This window comes from Poecilia latipinna, unplaced genomic scaffold (genome assembly GCF_001443285.1).
Source record: "Poecilia latipinna isolate Pla-1442-1.1 unplaced genomic scaffold, P_latipinna-1.0 Scaffold302, whole genome shotgun sequence".
NCBI classification, from domain to species: Eukaryota; Metazoa; Chordata; class Actinopteri; order Cyprinodontiformes; family Poeciliidae; genus Poecilia; species Poecilia latipinna.
The window spans coordinates 128,107-152,109 of record NW_015112918.1 but is presented as its reverse complement, the minus strand read 5'-3'; the positions used below and the strand labels follow the sequence as shown (position 1 = coordinate 152,109).

Below are 24,003 nucleotides of genomic sequence, written 5' to 3'. Positions count from 1 at the left end.
ATTATTTCCATACAGTTCTTCAGTCATAATACAGTACTAAAAACATCAACCCACAATAGCATTTTAAAGATAAACCACAAGATAGTCTGTAGCTTTTTTTTGTTTCATTCTGCCTGAAAGAAACAGAACAGCTACGGTACAAGGGACTGTACACAAGAGCTCTGACTCTAGATTCAGAAGCATGAGGCTTCTGGTGCTGCACAGCCATCATGTTCAAGCACTTCCTCTGCAGAGTACCAGGGCCCCAGGGGCGGTGGAGTGATTACAGGCGTCTCCACGATGAGCCGATGAGATAAAAAGGAGCCTATCTGTTCTCGAGAATCTTCAAAGAACCTTCTCAGGTTTCATTTTGAGCGATTGCATAATCACATTTTAGATCAATTGCAGTTTCACGAGGGTTTAGAAAAATTAATTGCACTGGTAAATTTGTTTATCCATTATTTTTAATTTTGATTTATTAGAAAAAAAAACAACCCAAAAAACATTTCTTGTACGACACAAATGGTGAATATGAATTTCCGAACTCTTTAAATCCTCAGTCATAACCATACACGCTCATCGTATAGCTGACACCTGGCTTTCCACTGACCCATAGATCCTGGTGGGAAGTGACACTAAAAGAGGGCACAGTTTGGGGTTTCGTTCGTACTGATAAACGTTTAGTTTTCACTTTCAGTTTTCAGACCATGTGGATCACATTCACTATGATAGGAGTAACTTCATACTCCTTGTGCTGCCGGTATATTGTGTATGCCAGATTATATATATATATGTATATATATATATATATATATATATATATATAAATCACTGAAGATGTGCGTTAGTGATGGAGTGATGGTCTTCTTTAATTTTCAGTGCCGTACAAAAATAATCATGCCCTTTTTTTTTTTTTTACATTAAATTTGCTAATATTGGTCTTTTTTGAGTCATCTGTATATAACTGGCCAACATAAGGTAGAGTATAACTGAAAAATTAAAGGAAAACTGAACAAAGCTTTCCCATAAAAAAGAATAAAAACCTCAAATATAGTTTGGATTTGTTTTGTTGGCCTCCTTTCGTCTAACACCTAAAAATAAAACTGCAGCAGAGGTCTAAAAATAAGGGTCAAGTAATAATGTATAACAATGTGTGAGTACTTTATTCCTCGCACACTGTTCTAGATTTTTGCACTAGAACTTCAGTAATTACTTGAAGTATACTTAAGTGTGTAAGCACATAATTTAGAGTGACCAGATTAACAAGAGAAAATTAGAGAGGGAAATGTGGTTTTCACACTGAGTGATGAAAGTCAAGAAGCTGAAGTTGTCGCCTAACTAACTGCTTCTCTGATTCATGTTGTGGAAACCAAACACCTTCTTTGTGGGTCTATTGTGAAGAAATTTTTCACATCACGTCATTAAATAGAAGAACACTAAAAATCTGTGCAAAACAGATTATTCTCAAGAAATATGTTTTCATGTTGCTATTAAGTTTATTTTTGTTCCTAAACTAGCATAAGGCTAACTAACATAAGGATTTTTTACGATAACTACTTGTATTCAGCTGTAACTAATTACCTTTACTGTAAATGCTTATGTTGATTTTCTTGATTACTCAGTGTGATGGTCTTGTGGAAGTGCAGAACTCAGAAGAGATCTTTGAAAGCAAAGTCACTCATAAAGCAACAGAAACTGTGAGATAAATGTCAAGTATATGGTGAAGAATTTCCCAGGAAACTTCTGCTGAATGAAATGAAACCAAGCTCAACTTTCTTCAGAATTCAAAATTTACAGTTTAATTAAACATCTACAATAAACGACTGCTTGCATTTGTAAGCATGCATTTTTGAGAAATTAATTTCAGGTAAATGCAAAGCAGAACAGTATTTTCAAAAGTGTTTATTTTTTTTGCTGAATGTGATTGTCTTCTCCTTTTAGTTCTTGTGCTTGAAGAACATCAGGACGTTCCTGTCTTCCTGCTGTGATGTGTTCGGCATGAAGAAAAGTGACTTATTTGAAGCCTTTGACCTTTTTGATGTCAGAGATTTTGGAAAGGTGAGCCAACCACTTATCCTATCTTTTTATTGCTGCATCTCTGAGGAAGTCTGTATTCGAAACATGGGGAGTTCAACTTTACTCTACTTTATGTTTATAGCTGCTCTCCTGTGATTTTTAGCTACCGCTCTTTAGTTGTCTCAGATTGCATGTTGATATCATAGACCGCAGGATCTTTTAAAAATGTTGACTTTAGATAATTATATTTTCTAGTTCATGTTTTAAAATACAATTGGGCTAAGAAATGTAAAACTGCTTTGGGTTGTTCCTCTATGATCATACATTAAAAATATTACAAACGTATCACCGTTTGAGAAAAAGACGACAAAATGTATATTATTTTTCTATGGAGTAAGATTAAAAAGACGCCCTCCAGATATTTTGCATATTTATATCCTCTGTGTCTAACTCTCACACATTTGTATAATTATCTTATAATACATATAATGTCAGAACTGGTGACTGCTGAAGGATGCTACGCAAAAAAAATTTGATTTGATTTGAAGAAAATGGACAAGCGGCCGACATAAACAAATTATTTTTTCACGCCTGATCACATCTGATATGATGAATTGTCTTACATATTTGCTTTTGTATTTCCATTTTCCTCATCATTTTGTATAAATTGATACAGTCTGAAGATCTTATATGAAAAGCAGTTTGAGATACCCATTTAAAGAGCATGGCTAATAATAGATAATAATAGTATTTTTCTGTAAATGTTGCCATGTGTTTAATTAACTTGTCATAATCTTGTGTATATACCCATATGAGACTAAAAGGATTTAGTTGTGCAGCCATTTGCCGCTTCTTACTCAGACACACTTCTGAAGGATTATCTGCCTTTTCTGCTTGTGCTTTATTGTGATAGCTGGTTCAGAGTCTAAGTGCATCACCAGGTCAGCGTGTCAGTGTTGCTCTCTGCCTTATTACCAGAGTGACTCCTGTTCACAGTTGAAAAGCCAAGTGTAACACCTCTGAAGAAACCGCACAGACTGAGACTCGTCTTGTTCTCTCCATTTCCTTAGCTGAGAGCACCTGAAAGCAACTTTTTACCCAAAGCACAAACATTCATGTGCAGCCTCTCAGGAAAAAATCTTTTTGAATGTTTTGAAGCCTTCACCTATTGGGTTTTTGTGATGCAGGTCCATCTTAGTAAATTTCACTATCATAGCACATTTTCAGTGATTGAATTAAGTGATTGAATTCATACTTGTGTTATAGATTCATTGTCAGGGTGATGTGTTTCAAGGGTTAACTTCAGGTTTTTGATGATTACAGCTATAAAAATCTAAATCCAGTTTTTCCTGAAAATTAAATTACTGCATAAGATGAGGGGGAAAAAATGTCAATATATTGAATAAGTTGAAAAATATTTTTCCATTTACTATTTGCACCTAAAACGTGGTTGAGACTCTATATATATTCATTATTGGGTCATGGGATGAAAGTGACCAGCCTTGTGGTGCTTTTGAGATAATAAGGAAGTCCAGGTTGCCTCAGTTGTGGGTGTCAGCTCATGTTCATTGTTGGGGAATCTGCGTGGACAGATCACATTGCTCCTGAAAACATCATTGACTGTGCAAATTTCACCGTGGATCTCATAAATTTGGATTCTGTGCCTCTCTGTTTTTCTTTCAGTTTGTAGGATCAAAATTTCAAAAGACATGCAAAATCTGAAAAGAGGTCTTTGGACCAATAAGCAACAGTCCAGTCCTTTGTGTTCTTAAACATTAATGGTGATGGAGTGGGTCCACACCAGGAAGGAGGCATTACAGCCCATGTCCTGGAAGCCTCTCTTTGTAAAGATCTGACACCACCTCTAGTCCAGGTTTTGTGAATCTCCCCAAGCTCTTGAATATGGCTTGCTTCATAATTTTTTGATGGCTGCAGTTATCCATGTTGCTTGTGCATTTTTTTGTATCAGCGTTTTTTTTCTTCCACTAAACTTTCTGCATAAAATGCTTGGATGGAGTACTCTATAAACAGCCAGCATTTTTGGCAGCAGTCTTCCTCATGATTCTGTATGTCATAGCCAAACTATGATGTAATGTTTCTGTATTAAAATTACATTTTCGCTGATATCAATTAGTTTTCCCACATTTTCCTAAATTCTATTCACCAATTCCCCCACTAATCTCTGTAACTTCAGCCTCTCAGCCACATAATGTCAACATCAGGTGGACGCATTGAGAACAGCTGGTGTCCATACTGGCCAAATATATTATCCTTATGTGGAGCATGCACTGTTGAAATATATCTGACCAAATACCGCATTCAAAGTCTTTGGTGACTGAAGTGTTGCACACTGCGATTAAATATATGGTGTAGTTTTTGTCTTCTGTATTATTGTTAGTGATAAGTCGAAGTCTTCAAACATGCTAAGAATTTTACACTTGAAATACTTTTTAGTCTTAAAACTTTTGATCTTTTTTTAGATTCTATTAAGTTTTGGAGGATATAATGTAGTTTATGACTGCCCCTGAATCTGAATAATTTAGTTTGAGCTGTGTGCATCCCTGTTACTTTCCTTTCTTCAGTCCAGTGTGTTGTGACCTAAAGAAGCTTCCAGTTAATCTGGCTGCTGATAATCCCACAGGGGAGGTGCCCTCTGCAAATATGTACAGTACATGCAAGCCGGGCTGCATAATCTCAGTCATGTTCAAGGGTTATCCATCAAGTGGACATGCTTGCGGTGGGAAAAGGATTGCTCTGTAGCATAGAAATATGGGTTTCCGTAGGTTGGACTGTGTGATTGAGTTGGATTTGCCCCAGAAAGGGCTGTACAGCTAAACAAGAAGTGGTCAATCTCTTCCTTATTTTGAACATTCACAAGAGAACATCGTAAATCTCAGGCGGTCTAATCCACTCGGGTTTGAGTTGTGCCAACTGTGCCCATAGACTGAGCATTAGTCTGCTGAATATCTAATGAGAGCTCTCTAACCTACATTCCTCCGAGTTACTACAAGCTGCGCTGCAGGCTGCTTCAATGAGTTTATGCAGCAGCATGAAGGCTCCAGGCTGCGGAGGAGAACTGAAGAAGCAAAAGGAATTTCTTTCTTTCTTCACTATGAAATAAAGTAGCCCCTTCTTTGCGTTTTTAATCTTAAGTGACACATTTTGGGGTTGGACAGTTTGAGGAAATTACAGACTGTAAATGTCTTCAGTGGGAATTTTGAGAGACCGTTAGCTTGTTCAGTTAGCCTGTTCGTCTTAAAGGTGAAAGAGAGAAGTCTTTGCTCTCTCTCGGTGTTGTCAAATTTTATTCCTAAAATAACAATAAAAAAAGGAAAATGATTAAGTTTGAAATAAACACATTTCATTCTTAATTGGACATCTTTCTTAATACTTATTTTAACATAAGAAATATGTATTTTTCTTTAGGGTTAGCATAAATCTCTGACGCTTATCTGGACTTGACTCTGTTAATTTTGGTCTTACTAGAATCTAACGTTTTTTCTAACTTGCTTTCAATTTAAGACAATTTGTAAATGGTTAAAGACATGTTTGTGCATAGCACTTTATCCCTAAAGCACTTCACAATACATGCAGTCATTCATGTAAGCATTCTCACAATGATGGTGGCAAGCTGAATTTGAGGTGCCTATGATCTTAAATAAAGTAAATTTGTTGATTCAGGAATTTAACAGGTAAGACAAAGCAGCACGTTTATTATTATTCACATTGTGTGTAAAAACACAATTCAAAGTGCTTTACAGAAATATCAAGAGTAAGGGATTAAAAGCAGATATTAAAAACACAGACAAAGGCAAAACAAATGAAATACAAGGAAAAAGCATTCAACTAAATTAGAAATAAAAAAATGTAGATAAAATGCTTTCTGCTGCCACATGCACAGCTAAAAGGAAATGTTTCCACCTTGATTTAAAGATTGTCAGAGTCAAGTCATGTCCCACTTTTTCAAACTGTTCTAGATTTTAGGAGCAAAACACTGAAATGCAACATCACCAGCCGAAGACCACTACCTGACGTTGAGTCTGAACTGGTTCATATGGCAAAGAAATGTGCTTTGGCGCTAGACCACGAAAGCACTTATACACAAGCTGTTTTAAAGTCAGTTCTCTGTGCGACAGGAAGTCTGTGCAGAGACCTGAGTGCTGGACTAATATGGTCGTATTTCCTGGTTCTAGTAAGAACTCTTGCAGCAGCGTTCTGAGTTTTCTGCAGCCGTATCAGAGCTCACTTAGAGAGCTAAGTGAGAGCCTCCTGCTGGAGACGAAAGCATGGATTAATCGTTCTCAGTCTGGTTTAAACACTGTTCCTTTGATCCGAGCAATGTTTTTTAGATTATAAAAAACTGTCTATGTTGTCGATTGAATATTGCTGTTAACATTTTTGTCTGAATTCAATATTATCCCTGATTATTAGGTTCAAGAGAGAGAGAGTCTCAAATTGATTGATCTGGAAATGTTCCAGTCTGAAGTGAGATGTTGACTAGATGAGCGAGTTGTAGTTAACAAGCTGTTCATTACAGATTTTAGGAATCTAGTCGGTAACTCATCAAGGCAGCATGTTGACGGAGTCCGAACAGTATTTTTGACTGTTTTGTCAGAGACAGATGTGAAATGTGTCAAAGTTAGATGTGCAACAGGGTGCAAAGGTATTTGTGTTGTGGAGATTTTTGATGCTTTGAACTTTACCATTAAAGAATATTGCAAACTCATTAAACTTCGATGAAGAAATAAGTTTAAAGAGCAAGATAAAAACTGGAAGGTTTGTTCATTTCTTTGTGGTAACAAGAGTTGTCCCCACAGTTTTTGATGATTTCAGAAAAGTAAATCTCCCCTCGTTCTCCGCAAAGTCTGGCCTGATCTGCAAGGTTTTCTTTGTAGGTCTCAAAGTGAACAAGGGGATTTGATTTGCGTCATTTCCATTCTGCTCTTAGCCACTCGCTTTCATGTGCCATAACAGAATCTTAGTTTTCTCCATGGTGCCTCGTCTGTCCGTTTGGTAGCCGCAGAAGTTTGCAAAGGGACTTAAATTCCATTTGTTTTCTGCCATTTTCCTGTCTCTACCAGGTCGGCCTGTGGTAGACCAACATTTCTGTTTTTCTGCATGACAACAAATACTTCCACATTATCCTCATTTCATGTTTTATGCACCAGTTACATGTGACGAGAGAATATTTGAGACAAAATAACAATTGGATCATGTTGCAAATCAGCAAAGTAAAATACAATAAATAAACGTTCTATTTCCATTTAAACTGTCAGCATTTATCTTCCTGTTGTTATTTTATAAATTAAAGTGGGAAATTTTTAAGCCTGCTTAGAAAACAACCTTGCAGAGACAAACTTTCAATACAACTGAAAATACAATTAACTAATTGGGACAACAAACCATCTGAAATGTGGGTACTCAAAAACAAAATGCAAATTTTTGATTGTTTTAAGAATCGTACCACTCCACTTACTAAAACTGAGGAGGTACAATGTCCAAATACACCAAAAACCAAGACTTCTTTACTTATTAGCACTTTTAAAACAGCATAACTGACCAAAGCTGAGTGAACACTTCAAAGTGGAGACAAGTGCTAAACTGTACAGTTAACCGAAATGACTGTTTCTGGAGGTTACTTTATGGCAGGAAAAAAGATTTATTTAACAAAATATCCTTTTTCATACTGCCCTCGGCGTAGAAGTTGCATTTACTAAAACAGGCCACAATAACCGAGGCGGTTGGACGTCAGCTAACTTTCTGGGTTTGCATTGCAAGTCACATGTGGCTTAACCAGACAAACTTGGTGTGAGAGCAGTTTGTTTTTAAGATTTAAAATCAGTCAGAAAAAAGTTTTCATCATTCATGATCAGATCGAAGTTTGTAATGCTAAGAAACTTGCAGCAGTTTTCTTGGATAAGCACTTTAGAGCAGAGTGGGATAGAGTACCCAACAAATTTACTCAGGTAGGAATAGCGCTGCTCAACTTATTACTTTTACCAAAGTAAAAGTAATTTGTATCCATCCAAAAATATTAGTCAAGTAAGAGTAAAAAGCATCTAACATCTAATTTAAAATTTAAAAATGATGTCAATAGAGAGACAAACAGTATGAAGTTGTGTTCAGATTTTTACAAAAATGAAAAAAAAAAAGATTACAAACAAATAAATTACAAAATAACAAATTAAGACAGAAGAAACACTTTTCAATGTACATTTTTTTAAATATATAAAACTTGTGAAACAAACACAGTGGTATGTGTGTGTTGTCTTTTTCACTATCAAATGCCTCGGCAGGCTCAGCATGTACAAACTAACATCAGAAGAACAAAGCTTGTGTTCAAACAAGAATTTTCATCCAGACATAAACTGTAGCTGTATATTTATATCTGGTGCATCTTGGGTTGAAATTTCTTTCTCTTCATTTATTGAACTTAATAACAGTGTGCAGAGTATCCAGAAATATTACTCAAGTAAGAGTTGTGGTACCAACTCCTAAAAGTAAAACGTCTTAGCTCCTACGTTTAGGAGCTAAGTCGGTGTAATAAAAAGGCTGTAAATACTTAAAAGCAACAATACTGATGTTTAAAACCATTTTGCATCCATGGGAAATATTTATTTTGCTTTAGGTTGAAAAAGAGCTTAGTTGCTTTTAATAACCTGTAGCGAAACAAATGTTGTTTTTTTAAAAGAGGTTTTCAAGCTGGTCTCAAGACTCTTTCAAGTTTCAAGTACACCTGTGTGCTCCAAAGCCGCAGCATTTATTCACACAGGAAGAGGTCATAAACTGCGGCTAGACAGGCTGTTAGTTCTAAGCCGTCAGATGTCTGTTTATGTTTTTATAAAACATTTTTGTAAATCCAAACCCCCTGAATAAAGCAAATAGTAATGCAGGTTATTGACATTTAATACTATTCTATGCCAGAGACTTCTGGAAAACGTCATAATAATAGTAATATGAGCTAAACTTTACTTTTTCTCATGCAGTGTCTAGTAGTAAGTTGGAATTGGAGAAAATGTGAATTATAGCACAGAGACATAATTATAGGAGAATTGCATAGGTGGATTTTATTTTATTTTTTTGTCCGATGAAAATATTATTAATATTAATAATATTATTATTATTATTTTGATGACTGCCATGCACTCATTCAATGAAGTAAACTTTGACGGGAAACAACGGAAGAATTGATTTTATCACTGTCACTTTTTGCACACTTTAAAATGTCATAACAGCTTCTTTTAGACACACTGAAACTAATACGAAGGGTTTCATATGTAAAGCCGATATGTGTGCGCCAACTTTCATCGTACTGACACACAGTGTGACGGACGGGTGTGAGTTGGAGGTAACGTGACCATTTCCTGCAGAGCACGCATGTGCGTGAGGCTGTCACCGTGGCTTCTTTCACTTTCATGATTTGAGTTTTAATTCAGTGACTCAATAAGTATTGAGTAACTTGTCACTTGAAATGATTAACTTAGATCACAACAACAACAATAATAAAAAAAACACATACTTGTTTGCAAATGTTCACTGCCTTCATGCAGAGTGAGTTTTTAAATTAACTTTAGAAAAATGTCTGAAGCTGTAGAATTGAATTACATGATATAAATCTAAAAAAAATATTCAATTTATTAAGATAAATTATACTCACCGGCCACCTTAGGAGGTTAAATTGCTTATTAACACAAATTGCGAATCAGCCAATCACATGGCAGCATCTCTGTCTGGAGTTGCTTTGAACTAAGAAAGAAAGAAAAAAAGACATAAACATGAACTGAGTTGAAACTTTTTGCCAGCAGTTTTCAACTTGGTATACGCTGGATTGAATTATTTGCTTTAAAAAGTTGTAGCACAAGCAAAGCTCCCTGGCAGCTCTGCCTGTTGCTTTAACTTGTCCAAACGGTGTTGGAGTCTCAGTAGAAGCACACACTAGACTAAACAATGATGTTGTCAAGAGGACTCTGCTGTCAGGAGGTGTTTTCCCACCAGGTGTTTTCATACGGTGCATTCAAGTGCAACTCGTGCACCAGGATGTCTGTATATCAAAACATCTGAATATGGTTTTAATAATAAATGTCTGCACAATCTTATTTAAAAATCACCAAGAAAAACAACATTGCTTTTCCAGTGTTTCTTATTTTTATTTTTATTTTTTTATAAGAACAAGTATTTTAAATGTAAATCCACCTAGTTTCAGTTATTCTTGAAAACACAACTTGAAAAAGATATGTGATTATTTGTACACAAGTCACAAAAATTGTCTATAAATGTTTCTATAAAAATTGACGTTTGGCAGCCGCATCATACAAAATACGACAGTGATAGCACGATTTTCAAAGAGAAAAAATAAATATGTCTGTGTGTAAAATGAATGATAGCAAAGTAGTTGTTTTAATTGGCATTATCTGACAGAAGTGTCAAGTTTAGATTTAGGCAGATGCGCATCATGAAAACAGGAAGGGTGTGGGCACAAGCGGCAAATAAAAATATATAATATAATGTATCTGTCGATTTCTGTGCAGTTAATGGGAAGTTGATATCTCCTACCTGTGGCTGAGAATAGTGGGACTCTTTTTACATGGTTTGTGTGAGACTCTGCTGATTTTTTTATGGCCCCAGGATTGAAATGATTTTCTGCGTTTTGATCTTTTGGGAAGGTGGGTGGGGTGCCAGTTTTGCGAGAACAATCAGTTTGGTTAGTGTGTAAAATTTCCCACTTGCCCCAAAACAGGGTTTATTTATCCAGTGGCCTGTAACACAAAGACATGTTTTTATTCTTGTGTCTTAGTTAACTTTATAGGTTAATGAAGGCACCATTTATGCTGAAGAACAGTTCTGTGAAAGAAATGCATTCACATGGATATTTGCCTCAAATTAGTAAGGAAATACCAAACCTAACCCTGCATGTATTCAGCCAGCACACATTCTTCAAGTCGGCTGTTCAAGCTTGTTAAGCAACTTGTGAAAGAATATTTCACAGTTTGACACCTGTAGCATTGGTAAGATGCAACTTTAAACTATTTTAAAGTTTCAAAAGTCATTCAATATACATTTAATTTAAAATCTGTTGAAAGGAAATAAGAAGGATGAACTCTTTCCTAATCAGGGAGTCAAATTGTTATGAACTTTGGAGAAAGAATGAGGAGAGTTTGTGTATTTTTCATCAATATCACATCACAGATCAAAGTAAATAGGCATAATGAAAAAATGCACTATATTTCTAATTTATATACTTGAATAAAAGAAGCAGTTGCTTTCAGAAGGATCGTTGACAACCACATTGTTAGAAGAAGCAAAATCAGACCTGTCAAGTTTTAGACTTGAGAATACCGGGAAATATATATGAGGAGGAAGAAAGGGGGCGAAAACTACGAACTACTGTAGAAGCGGGGGGGAATGCGATGTAATTACTCTAATACGGGACTGTTTCTAGGTCAAAGTGAGAGACTTGACATGACTGTGGTCATTGTGTTACCTCTCAGTGTACCAGATTAGGGTTTTTTTCTCTCAGTTCTCTCTGTTCTGTGTCTCAGCTCAGCTCAGACGGATGTTCAACACACACAGGGTGGTTGTTCTTTGGCAGAGTTGTAGAAGCTGCCATTCTCTCGCCAAGAATCACAAAGTTGTTGTTTTTTTTACATAATTTCCCAGTTTTAATCCCTCCTGAACTAAATAAAAAAACAAAAAACAAACAAAAAAGAAACCTTAAAATCTTACAGATATCACAAAAATATAACGAGCTAAATGAAACTTTATTTAACGAGCTCTTTAATCCACCCGGCAGAGGCGGTCCTAGCCTGTTTGGCTCCCTGGGCAAAAATCTTGTAAGTCGATCTGACCTGAGTTTGATTCAATTTGGGCTTTTTATTTTGGTCATGGGTTTTTTTTTGGATTCTTCTCTCTCTGTGTTACATAAACCAAGACTAAAGACTTCTTAGACTTATTCCTTAAAGCCTCGTGAATTGACATGATCTGAGACTCGAGTTGTATTTCTATCATCAGCAGTGAAAGCGAGCCAGTATTTTAGCTATAGACCACAGTAGTTCTGACAGTTGATGTGCTGCACTAAGCTTGAATAGGCTTAAAATAAGCTTAAAATAAGCTTAAATAGTCTCATAGCAATCTGTAAATGTTAACTGCGGCTTCATAATTTAGACTTTTGGGGCCTTCTCTAATTGTTAAGCTATTGTTTCATCACAAGGACAGTTACTGCTAGGAAATATCAAAACAAAAGTACTTCCTGTCCAGTTTATTGAGATTATTTTGTATTATTTGCACAGATGATAAAAACAATGGTAATGTATATCCAGATATTTCACACACTCATTCAGAAACATGGTTGTTTTTGTTTCGCCAGGTTATGGACACTCTGTCAAAGCTCTCCCACACAGCAATCGCACAGCAAGGAGGATTCAAGTAAGTCCAGTAAATATTTCTTATACACATTTAAACTACTTTCTGCTTGCACCTCTGTTTCATTTCCATCCAGCACCTCTGCCTCCGCCTTCCCTCTTTACCGACACTGCAGCCAACACTGCAGCCGCAAGTCACCCACCAATTTCCAGTTAACTTCATTCTAAGCAGTGTTGAATGAAGTTAACTGGAAATTAACTTCCAGTTAAAAATATTTTTTTCTTAATAAACAATTTGATTATCCAACAGTAAAAACAAACAAACAAAAAGAAACACAAGAGAGAACCAGACGTTAATAAAACCTAAGTTTTATTTAGGTTTTCGGATTTAGTATTTCATCTCTTGTCCAGGTTTTGAGAAATCTCATCAAACACATCACTACATTTAGAGATAAAAAGTCACTTTTGCTCCTCTTTTTCTCCTTTATTGACTGAAGTCTCCCTGCTTTCCCTTCTCTTCCAGGCCGTTTCCGCTGGAGGAGAGCCTGAAAGACGAGGAGATTTACAACAACCTGGAGGACCTGCTTGAGTACGTATGAGTCTTGTCTCTGTGGGCCCTTTGGGGGTGTTGATGGCGCCCGATTATTTCATTCAGAAGAAGATTTAGCTTCTTGCATCCGGGCTCTCCAGGGGGTCTGCAGCCACCCACATGTTTGGTAAAAGGCTTTGCTTGGTTTCCCTCTTACTGTCAGAGAAAACAAATGAGTAATTTGGCACGTTTTTGCTGAGTCTAGCTGTTCCACCCCCATTAAGATTCTCAATGGGAGCTGTTGACAGTGTGATTGATAGAAAAGAACAAAATTTTGAGAGCACATGGGGCAACTGCAATGTTTGTATTTGTTTCTTGCCACATCAGTGTTACAGACCAGTTTATTTGAATCATGAGCTGTCCTGCTGAGGGATTTCATTCTTTTATATCTGCATGTGGGCATGATGAGAAAGAAAATACTTTACTGTAGCTGCAAAACCCTTTCACAATTTACACATTTTGGTTTGTGCAACAAGGTACCCTACTTGTGACAGATGGTTTGCATGGTTTTGATTCGTTAAAGTTTGTGCGCTTGTGTGTATGTGTGTGTGTGTGTGTGTGTGTGTGTGTGTGTGTGTGTGCGTGTGTGTGATAGTGAGAATGTTCCTGAGGACGAAGACGACTTGTATGCGGCGGTATACGGGCTGGAAGATGAGTATGCAGGCGGCGAGATCTATGAAGACCTCATGAAGACTGAACAGCATGCACCACTGGTACCACAATGAGTCAGACTCTCTCACACACACACACACACACACACACACACACACACACACACACACACACACACACACACACACTAAACATTACTGGCGTTATGAAACTGCAACCTCTCGCCAGGTGTATCGCTATCTGGTGTACGTCAACAATACAGTATTTTCTTGTAATGAAAGTCTTTAAAGGGCTTATTTGTTTTTCTTACCATCACACTGTTTTTTTGTTTTTTTGAAGGTGTGAAAAGAAATTACCCTCTGTTCAGTTAATGTTCATTTCCATTACTCGCAACTGAAGGTTTTTTTTTTTCTTTTTCTTTTTTACCAGAAATTAATTTCCTGGAAAATGTTCAGCCACTTTGGCTGTGCTTTGTGTGAATTTTTGACTGAGGGTCTGAAACCAAAGCCCTTTACCTAAAGATTCATGTCATTTCTGATCATTTTCCAGTCTTTAGGTTCTGAAGTTTAAATAAAACAAATTTCAACTCAGAATTAGTTTAACTTTAATAATTGAAAGTCAGGGAGATGTGTCTTGTAGGAACAGTAACCACACAAGCACACTAATGCTGAGCAGATCTTCAGTCGGCATCTCAGAACATTAACGTTTAAAAATATTTGAACTTGACCTTCTAAATTCTCTTTAAAGAGCTTTGAAAACAATGTTTGTCTCTCTCCCGCTACGTAACTGGGGAAGTCCATGCTTTCTTTAATTAAATGTTTCCTCTAACATTGACAGAGTTTAATGATGTATTTTAATGAAGACTTTGTAAAACACTGCCATATTCAGCACTGTTGGCATGGTTTAGATGTTAAGTTTTCAAACAAACAGACCTGTAGCCATGTAATTTAAAGTTAATAAAACAGTGGAAGATAAACACACCGATCACTTAAACAACCCTTAATAAATGTTTTAACATGAAGTCCCGCCCAAATTCAGGGTAGATCTAAATGTATTAAGTCTCTACCTGCACTGTTTTAGATAGATTTTAACTGCTTTTGACTGATTTTTGCCCTGACTTGTGCAAACCTACTCCAGAAAACTAACATGTCTACTAAAACGCCTGTTGCAGTGAAAATGCATCTATTGTCATTACACATTTTCCATACCATTTTTGAATAATTCAAACTTACTGTTGGTCTGTTTCACACCTCATCCTCACAAAATATGTTGCGGTTGTGTGGTTGTGATGCGTCGAAATGTTAAAACGAACAAAACTAAAAACAAAAACAAACAAAAAAACCGGCTCATCTAAAGGTTGTGTGATGAATGTTGATGGAATTGTTTAGTCACTTGCCAACGTTTTGGATTTCCTTTTCCTTCAGATGCAGTAAAGAAAACATGTCTCCCCATCAGATGGCGACATTCAAACAGCATTTCCTCTTGTGTGTCTTCCTAGAAACAGGCAGAGGTTGATGTGCGTAGCTGCTGCCTTTCAGAGATTAAGCAGACGGAAGAGCGATACACAGAAACACTGGAGTCCATTGAAAAGGTGCTGAACCAGTTTCATGTGAAATGTGTAGATTTCATTCATCACGACTTGGATTACTTATTTTTGTACCACGTTAACACAGCTAGCTTTAACTAGCTGTTTGTCAGAAGTAGAAATTATTACAATCACGATGTCAGACTCGTTAATCTTAATCTGATTACACGATGATCATTCTGCATGTAGACTTTTCTAGATGTTTGGGGTTTTGGGGGGAAATTCCCAGTTAACAGTTCTGCATTTCACCTTCCCTTCTCGCTCTAGTGTCATTCATCAAATGATACATCTGTGTGGTTTCAGTATGGATGTGTGATTATTTCAAATTATTATTTAAAAAAAGTGTCAAGAAGGAGTTTCAAAGTATTTTTCTGACGTTCTTGTTTCATTTCTTTCTAGTATTTCCTAAATCCATTGAAGAAATTCTTCTCTGCAGCTGAGATTGACAAAGTTTTTGTCAATATTCCTGTAAGTCAAATTGCATTTTTCATCTCTTAATAGCAAAATATGCCAGTAAGACCATCTGTTCCGACGCTCATGGCTTTCTACTACAATGCAGGATTTGGTTAAAGTTCACAAGAGCCTAATGGGAGATCTGCAAGACTCCATCCTGAACAAAAATGCCCTCAATCTCTACCAAATCTTCATCAGCTATAAGGAAAGGTACTAAACAAGTCCGGCACAGGATATAAAGTTGCCTTGTTTTAATTATTGGTTCAAATGTGGGTGACAGATTAATGCTATTGCTACAGACTTGGAGATTTTTTTTTTTTCATTATTATTTTATTTGTTGGTGAATTTTCTAGTTAAAGTGCAAATTTTTCTCTTTTATCAGTTACATTTTTTTTACAACCATTCAAATCACTGAAGTATTTGCATTATAAGTGTCTTTTTATAGAACTTCTGTATTCTTTGCTATGGTTTTAGTGATGATAAAATCTGAAACGTGTGGCTTTCGTTTTTTTTTTTTTTAATCTCCTAATCACTTTCATCAAGCAACACTTCTTGAAGCCATTTTACAGCTGCAGCACTTCAGAAGAATGTTTCTGCTCTCTCATCTTATCTAGAGACATGAAATTGTATCCATTTGCTCTTAAAAAAGTACTTTAACAAATGAGACAGTCTCACAACCAGATTTAGGTTTTGCACTTTGACTTGGCCATTTTCACACATGAATCTGCTTGCTCTGAATCATTTTTTTTTTTTTTTTGAGCCGTTTGCTGGTAGGCTTGCAGCTGTGCTGTGTTCGTTCCATTATCTGGTGGAGTGAGCAGTGCTGAAAGCTGGGATATGGTTTAATGACGTCAGCTTGTTTTAAACTTCTTCTTTTTAAACCTTTTCTCCCTGACCCGTCTGGCTCCTTAGTCTTCATGATGCCGATTTGTGCTCTTATGTTCTCTAACGAGCCTCCAAAGCCGTCCCATAACAACTTCATTTATACAGAGGTTGAATCACACACAGATGGGCCTCAGTTTTCTAATTAGAGACCCTTTGAAGGAAATTGGTCGCGTTAGATTTTATATCGTGGTAAAACGAGTACCAGTGGCTAAATCTAACTGTACACAGCGCTTCTCAAAATTTTATTTGCAAAAATAGTTAAAATCAGGTCTTACTTTCCTTCCATTTCACAATCTTTATCTCCTTTGTTTTGTTCTTTCACATAAAATTCCATTAAAATACATTGAAGTTTGTGTTTGTAAGCTGAAAAAAAAAAGTGATTATGCTCAAGGGACATGGATATTTTTTGCAAAGTACTGTATGCTTTTATGGTTTTCAGGAAGTTTTGGATGCCTTACAGTATGTTTTAATTTACTAAACCATCCTTTCATTCCCCATCACAGACTTCTCATTTATGGGATATACTGCAGCCGGGTGGAGATTGCAATTGCAGTTTTAGACCTCATCTGCAAAGAGAAAGAAGATGTTCGCTTGAAGCTAGAGGTAAAACTTTTGAAAACCACTTTTCTTTTCCAAAACTCCTCACGCCTATGCACTGCACAAATGATATTTATTAACCTGTACTGACCCCTAGTGTGTATTTTTTGCATTACATATACCAATGCTTTACTCTTCTGGAGGAACACATTCTGGAAATGATAAACCAATGAAATTGAAGAAAAATATTTAAACTAGCAAAAAAATACTTATGTTTGAACAAATCATAAGCTTATTCCAGACCAAAAATATTAAAACCTTTTTAACACAAACACATACAGAATCTGTCATTGTCCAAAGTGATTTACACAGATCCTAATATGCCCGTTGTATATTTTGTAGGAATGTTCCAAAAGGGCCAACAATGGGAAGTTCACACTGAGGGACCTGCTGGTTGTCCCCATGCAACGAGTCCTGAAGTACCATCTCCTGCTACAGGTAAACCCGCTTAATTTACCAAACTGAAAAATTTGTAAGCATTTTTTTTATAAAAATTAGAATTTTATATTTAGAAGAGCTTGTTTCATGTTGAGCCCATTCATGTTACTGCTTATGTTTCATAAAAACACAAATCCAAACCTTTAGAATATGGAGTTTTTCTTTTCATTAAAAATCTGCAAGTAAAACACTAGGGGGCGACATCCTCCACATGTTTGTTCTATAATTTTTCTTTAAGACTCAATGAAAAACACTATATTGGATGAGTAAACACACTTTGCTTCACTCTTGGAATCTGAGCTGGCATACCAAAAAATTAAGAAAAATAAAGAAAATCAAACTAAATCACAGTCTAAATATTTTAAGGAGGAAACCTCCTGTTATGTGACCCAACTGAATATCATTTATACATTTAATAAAATAGTTTATTTTTTTGTTTTTGTTAGAGGAATAATGATTATTTCCAGTCATAAAAACAGAAGATTAGCTTTGCGCATCCTCTGTCGGATGCTTTTATTCTCTCGGATGAAAGTGGACTTCCTGCCTTTCGGACTCGCACCGGTTCCTCCACCTACTGATAAACCGTATGACATCGTCTCCTCTGGTTTATGTGAATCTGAGGTCAGATTACAGCTGGCAGGGCAGAAAAGGCCAATGCGTACAGAGTGGTTTTAAATCGTTGTGGAGGGTAAAGGCCTCTGTGGTAAATGGTGTTGAATCAGGGAGTTCTTAGCCATTCCCTGAGGAGAAACCGTGATGGAGGGAGGAAAAAGGAGAAGAGGGGCAAGAGGAAAAAGTGACTCAGATATGGTTGTTTATCTTTTCATTACTCATAATGTTCTGAGAAATGTTATTGCAGCTTAAATCATTCCACACCCTTTTTTTTATGTATATATATTTTTACATATAATAGGTATACTCAGTGCATAATGGTGTGAAAATGATTCGATTATCATAATTATTAAACACACACACAGACACACACAGTTAAAACAATGTTGGCAGCTTGTGTGGTTAACAGGCAGCATCTGCCACTTTAGAAATTAAAACTTGGCTTCAACACAAAGCGATGTCGGGGTGCGCTGTGAGGTTTCCAGTGGAAGTGAGTGTCTTCCATCACACTTTGTTTGCACAGCACCAACTACAGTAATGTGTTAAAAAAATAAAAATAAAAATGGAAAGATATACATTCCTGTGGTTGTTACTTAGGTATATTTTATTTAGCACAATCTGGAGATTAAATATTTCGAATTAAAACACAACAGAATAGTGAAAACAACAACAGCAACATTGCTAACATGTTAAAATGTCAAACTGTTCACAAATCACAGTGTGTCTGTATACATTCAACAGTCCCATAACATATTAAATTAAACTCTTTTTATGACAAATAAAAGAGGGCATCTACATATTCTGATATAAAAAAAACACTGACTTCCTCAAAAGATTACATTAAAAATCAACAACTGCTAAATTTATTAATGAAACTTATAAGCATTAACATATGTGTAGAGATGTACTGATGCTTAATAGTCTTCTTTAAAAAAATACATCTGATGATCTCAAAATATAAAGTAATTAATCAACTGATTTCCTGAGCTGCAATAAATTGAACAACCTAATAATGGAATATAAAACAAGAAGCGGTTAAACCTTGTCTATTTTAAACCCTGTCTGAGGATCTGCTGCAGCTAACTTACCTCGTTAGCTGCTCTAAAATCAGAGAAACTAAAAAGAAAGTCTTTCAAATGAAAACAGCTCCCCGTCTTTGTCAAATCAATACTTCGGGTTCTGATTTTGAATGTACTTGTCCACGTAATTGTGTCTGCGTGAGAGAGTCCAGCTAGCAGACGCAGTCTGTAATCGTTTTTCTGTCCTTTTTCTCCACCAGGAACTCGTCAAACACACGCATGATGCTGCTGATAAGAGCAACCTGAAGATTGCTCTTGATGCCATGAAGGCAAGTGCCTGTTTTGAACAGCATGTAATCACAGATACATAGCAGATCATTTCATGTTAGAAGCTGCTTATTTCATTAAAAAGGTTAAATAAGCTTTACATTTAGAGTGCAAAGAAAACTTCACTAATACTGAGATTATCTCGAGTTGCTTCGGCAGCTAATCTGTAGGCTTTGCAACCTACAAACAGGACAGACACCTTTAATCATGAAAAAAAAAAATATATATTTTCAACTAATGAAAAGCAGAGTATTACACTAATTACACCATTTTTAATACAGAAATGTCAGCTCCTGAAACATATGTCCATGCAATGATTGCCATTTTAGTTGACTCTTGTCCCTTTGCTTGACATTAATCCAGTATAATGTTCTTTTTGTCTGTTTCGTATTTAGGACCTTGCTCAGTATGTCAATGAAGTGAAGAGAGATAATGAGACTCTGAGGGAGATCGACCAGTACCAGAGATCTATCGAAAACCTGGTAAATAAAAAATAAATAAATCTCTTCCTGGAACTATAACCAGCTTTTTAAATATTTTTTTTTATATGTTAAGCAAAAGGAAGTAAATGATGCAAACTCAAATTCCTTAGAAACATGAGGCCCGGGTGTATTTTGAGATTTTAACTGTTTTTTTTTCTTTGTACCCTTCTTAACATCTGACAAACACCAGTAGCTAAAAATATATATTTTCTCTTCACTGTAAACCTTTCCAAAATGGTCAACTGCCTAAACGTTTTGGAATGTGATGATTTCAGTGAAACCACTCTGGAAATGCAGGTTTACATGCTCTTGAACAAAAGTAATCTTATTATTTTTTCATTCTTCTTCTGTACTAGCTAAGCTTGGTAATAGCAGACTAAGCTTTTTTTTTTTTCTTTAATTAGTGTCCTGAATTTTTTTTTATTCAAGTAATTACTAAAATCTTCCTCTTGGAATAATCATAGCACACTGTCTTATCATCAGTAACAAAAGCAGCCCCTTTTAAACAACTCAAACTGTGAAGGACATTTTTCTGAAAATTGTGCAATGGTTAGTAAAAAATACATAGTATTTGATCCTCATTACACAGAAAATAACCTAATTGGGTATTTATGTGGACGTTCTGAGTAAGGAATCGAAAAGCATTTAAAATTGGACCCTCAGATGGAAACACAGTGATGCAATAATATATAGCTCATGCATAATTAGGGCATAAAATAACTTGTAGGCCACAAAAACATCAAACTCTTCATTGCTTTACATACAAATACACCAAAAAAAATACCTGGGATGTAAGATCTCGAGCGCGTTTCAGTAAACAAGGCGTTTCAAACCATGTAACATAATATAGTAATCGATTATGGAACAAGCAATAGACATTACAAAATCATCGAGCAGATATTCATCGAATATATTGATCAGTGTCACAGTTATTAACAATCAAAGCCAGCTCTGAACAGGTGGGTTTCTGTTTTCTAGTACTTAAATACAGGACATAGACAGCAATGTGCTACATGCTGTTTGACCGAGGTAGTTGTGCAGTTGAGTAACAACAATATCCTCATTTATGTGTCAAAGCATATTTTGAAAATACACCAGCGCTTAGCTCCTGTGTGTTTCGCCTGCAGAATCAGTCACTTGTCACTTTTGGTCGACCAAAAGGCGATGGAGAGGTGCGCTTGGTCTCCAATGTTGACAAGAGGAAACAGGACAGGTTGGTATGCTTCAGGATCATTGCCCTTAAGAGAAAAATAAATCTTTAGACAGTAAAATTACTTGTTGAAGGCTGGATGAATGAAATTAGTCCAAGGATCAAGCTTATTTTGACTAAAATGTCAAGTAAATCTTAATGGTAGAGAATAAAGACAAATAAATAAAATAACATGCTCTTGTTTTATAGGCACATATTTTTATTCGATGTGGCAGCCATTGTTTGCAAGAGAAGGGGAGACAACTATGAGATGAAGGATATACTGGATCTTAACTTCTTCAAAGTTACCAACAATCCCACAGCTGACAGAGAAGGCAAAAAGGTCAGTTTACTGATGCTCATAAGCATAGGAGTTGTTGAGAATGCAAACTCTGCGTCCATGTTCCTGTTTTCCACATCAGACTCCTAAATTAAACTCTGTTCTCATTGTGCCTCGCATGAAAAAAAAAAAAAAACAACAAAAAAAAAACGGATCTGACTGCAGGTTGCACAGTTCCAGCTGCAACTCTGAAGGTTGCTCACTGGCAGCAGTGGATACGGGGTCCACAAAGAACTTCATCCGTCGCTGCAATGCGGGGAAAAACTTAGAAATGATGTTTGAACTGCTCCTGCAATTTCTCGATATCAGTCTTGTATTTGCGGAGTAACTTATCATTCTGAAAGATACGATTTCACTTCTCAAGTGTCTTAAAATCACCTAATTTATGCTGAAAAGCGGTTACATGTGCACACAGGTCAACACGCTGCAACCTTGCGTTCAGGTTATTCAAATGCAAAGTAATGTCAGTAAGGAAAGCCATGCCACTATGTTTGCAAGTTTTTTTTTTTCCAGTTTTTTTTTTTTTTTTTACAGTACAGTGACACTCAGAATGCTGTCCTCCAAAAACGCCGGAACTTCAGACTGCAGTGCAAAACCCCACAGACTCCTCAAACGGACCTCTGTGTGCATTTGTGCATCCTCATACATAGCGCCCACCTCAACCAAAAATGTTGTAGCCTGAATGATTTGTTGCTTGGTTTTTTTCATTTGTCCAATCCATAACTTTAACTGAATTCAGTGCTTTGACGCGCAGAGACAAATGAAATATGCATTAAAATGAATCTATATTTGTCCTGCATCTCACTTAAAGCCCAGTTTTATGGACTGCACTTCTAATAGCTTTCCTATTGGCAGATTTTCCCCAACTGAGTGCTGGATCTCTGCAGGTCTTCCAGATTTACCATGGGCCTCTTGGCTGCTTTTCTTATTGATGCTCTCCTTGCACGGCTTGTTAGTTTAGATCAGTGGTCTCAAACTGCATTCCTTGTGGGTCAGAGTCCTGCAACTTTTAGACGTGTTCCTTGAATTACATGGTGAAACTTTCTCACTAGCATGTAGTCAAGCTCTGAAGAGCCTTGCTAATGAGCTAGTGTTGGTCCTTGAGGAACACAGTTGGAGACCCCTCTTTTAGATGGACAACAGCAAACCTTCATCCGTTATGTCATACTCTTTCCATTTTAAAATGATGAGACCCACAAAGCTTTAAAAATTGTTTTATATCCCCACCCCACTTTATCATTCTCCACAGTTTTATCTTTATCTTCTCAAACACTTTAGATATGAATGAGAAATTGAAGGACAATAGAGCAATAAGGGGGACTGAATTATTTGAATATTATTTGAATGTTATGTTATTAGTTCCCTTCTGCTTCAGAGTTACGCGCTGCTTTGTGTTGTTCTGTAAATAAAATCTCAACAATATAGACAAAAGGTTGACATGAGATTGTGACAAAATGGGAAATAGTTGAAGGAATTGCAGGGCTCTGGTTAGTGTGAATTTTTTTTTTTAACCAAATGTTTGGCAGGCAGCATTGTTGTGTCAGAGACTTGCTGATGTTGTGTTGATGGATTCCCGCAGATGGTGTCTTCTCACTCTGGTGCTGATTGCTAACATGAAAGCGACAGCTCGCCAAAATACGATGTGGTTTTCATAAAAGGGAGCCTATTATCATAATCATTTACTCTATTAAGCCATTGTGAGATGTGTGTTGGGGTGGTGTTAGTGCAGCACAGTGACTGGTATTTAACATCTCATTGCCTAAACGTGCCTTTCGGTGGTTTTGTCTTTTTTTTTTTGCAGATACTTTGAAATTAAATATGAATTTAGTTTTGAGACCCTTTCCAACCTTGAGCTGTGTGTGTTATACATTTCCTGTTAGTTGCACAAAGCAACACAACAGCACCTCTGGAGATGTTTGGGCTTAATTTTAACCTGTGCCTGGAACCACCACGCACTGCAGGACCGAGATGCTAATATCAGGTGATGAATGTGTGTACTCTTCCAAGGCTGCTTAACTCTATACATCATTTTCTGCTAAATAAAACTTCAACCTTTGAATGCGGCGCTGCTGAACAGCACCCACACAGTCATCAATGATTTAAGACCCAGCAGAGCTCTAAAAGACTTGGGGCTCCGCAGGTCAGCCTAATCACTGTCGGGGAAACTCAACTACTTTTCACATTACTGTATATGACACAACCGGCGGAAGCAGATTGTTGGCGAGAGCAAGGGACCTTAATTTAGAAATGGATAAATCTTAACGTGCTACTTTGGAGCTACTTAGTGGTCAACAGGTTAAAGAAATCATTTCTTACCTGAAATGTAAGAAATGTTTTAGTCTCCCTTACGCGTTCTCAGTAGCTGTGTGGCCCCTGCTAGATGGGGTCTAAATCATTGGCGGGGATTAAGTTTTTAGAGGTAATACTTATGAATTTATAAATGTAAAAGGAAGTTGGTTCCTCTAAAGGTGCATTTTTACAGCCTGAACCTTTCAGTGCTCTCCAGGCTGAACTCTGGTTAA

At 36.5% G+C, this 24,003-nt stretch overlaps 1 protein-coding gene across 2 annotated transcripts in view; it reads left to right on the top strand.

Annotated features, from left to right (window-relative positions):
* Nucleotides 1–24,003, top strand: part of LOC106948691 (guanine nucleotide exchange factor VAV3-like) — a 59,194-nt gene that overhangs the window by 4,619 nt on the left and 30,572 nt on the right. For both annotated transcript variants that reach the window (XM_015034525.1, XM_015034526.1), the window contains exons 2-14: nucleotides 1,921–2,037; nucleotides 12,359–12,417; nucleotides 12,877–12,942; nucleotides 13,538–13,655; nucleotides 15,053–15,145; nucleotides 15,539–15,607; nucleotides 15,699–15,802; nucleotides 16,981–17,080; nucleotides 17,417–17,512; nucleotides 19,404–19,472; nucleotides 19,866–19,952; nucleotides 21,080–21,165; nucleotides 21,352–21,484. In XM_015034525.1, the coding sequence (XP_014890011.1) occupies nucleotides 1,921–2,037; nucleotides 12,359–12,417; nucleotides 12,877–12,942; nucleotides 13,538–13,655; nucleotides 15,053–15,145; nucleotides 15,539–15,607; nucleotides 15,699–15,802; nucleotides 16,981–17,080; nucleotides 17,417–17,512; nucleotides 19,404–19,472; nucleotides 19,866–19,952; nucleotides 21,080–21,165; nucleotides 21,352–21,484 (1,197 nt within the window). The remainder of the gene's footprint in view (nucleotides 1–1,920; nucleotides 2,038–12,358; nucleotides 12,418–12,876; nucleotides 12,943–13,537; nucleotides 13,656–15,052; nucleotides 15,146–15,538; nucleotides 15,608–15,698; nucleotides 15,803–16,980; nucleotides 17,081–17,416; nucleotides 17,513–19,403; nucleotides 19,473–19,865; nucleotides 19,953–21,079; nucleotides 21,166–21,351; nucleotides 21,485–24,003) is intronic.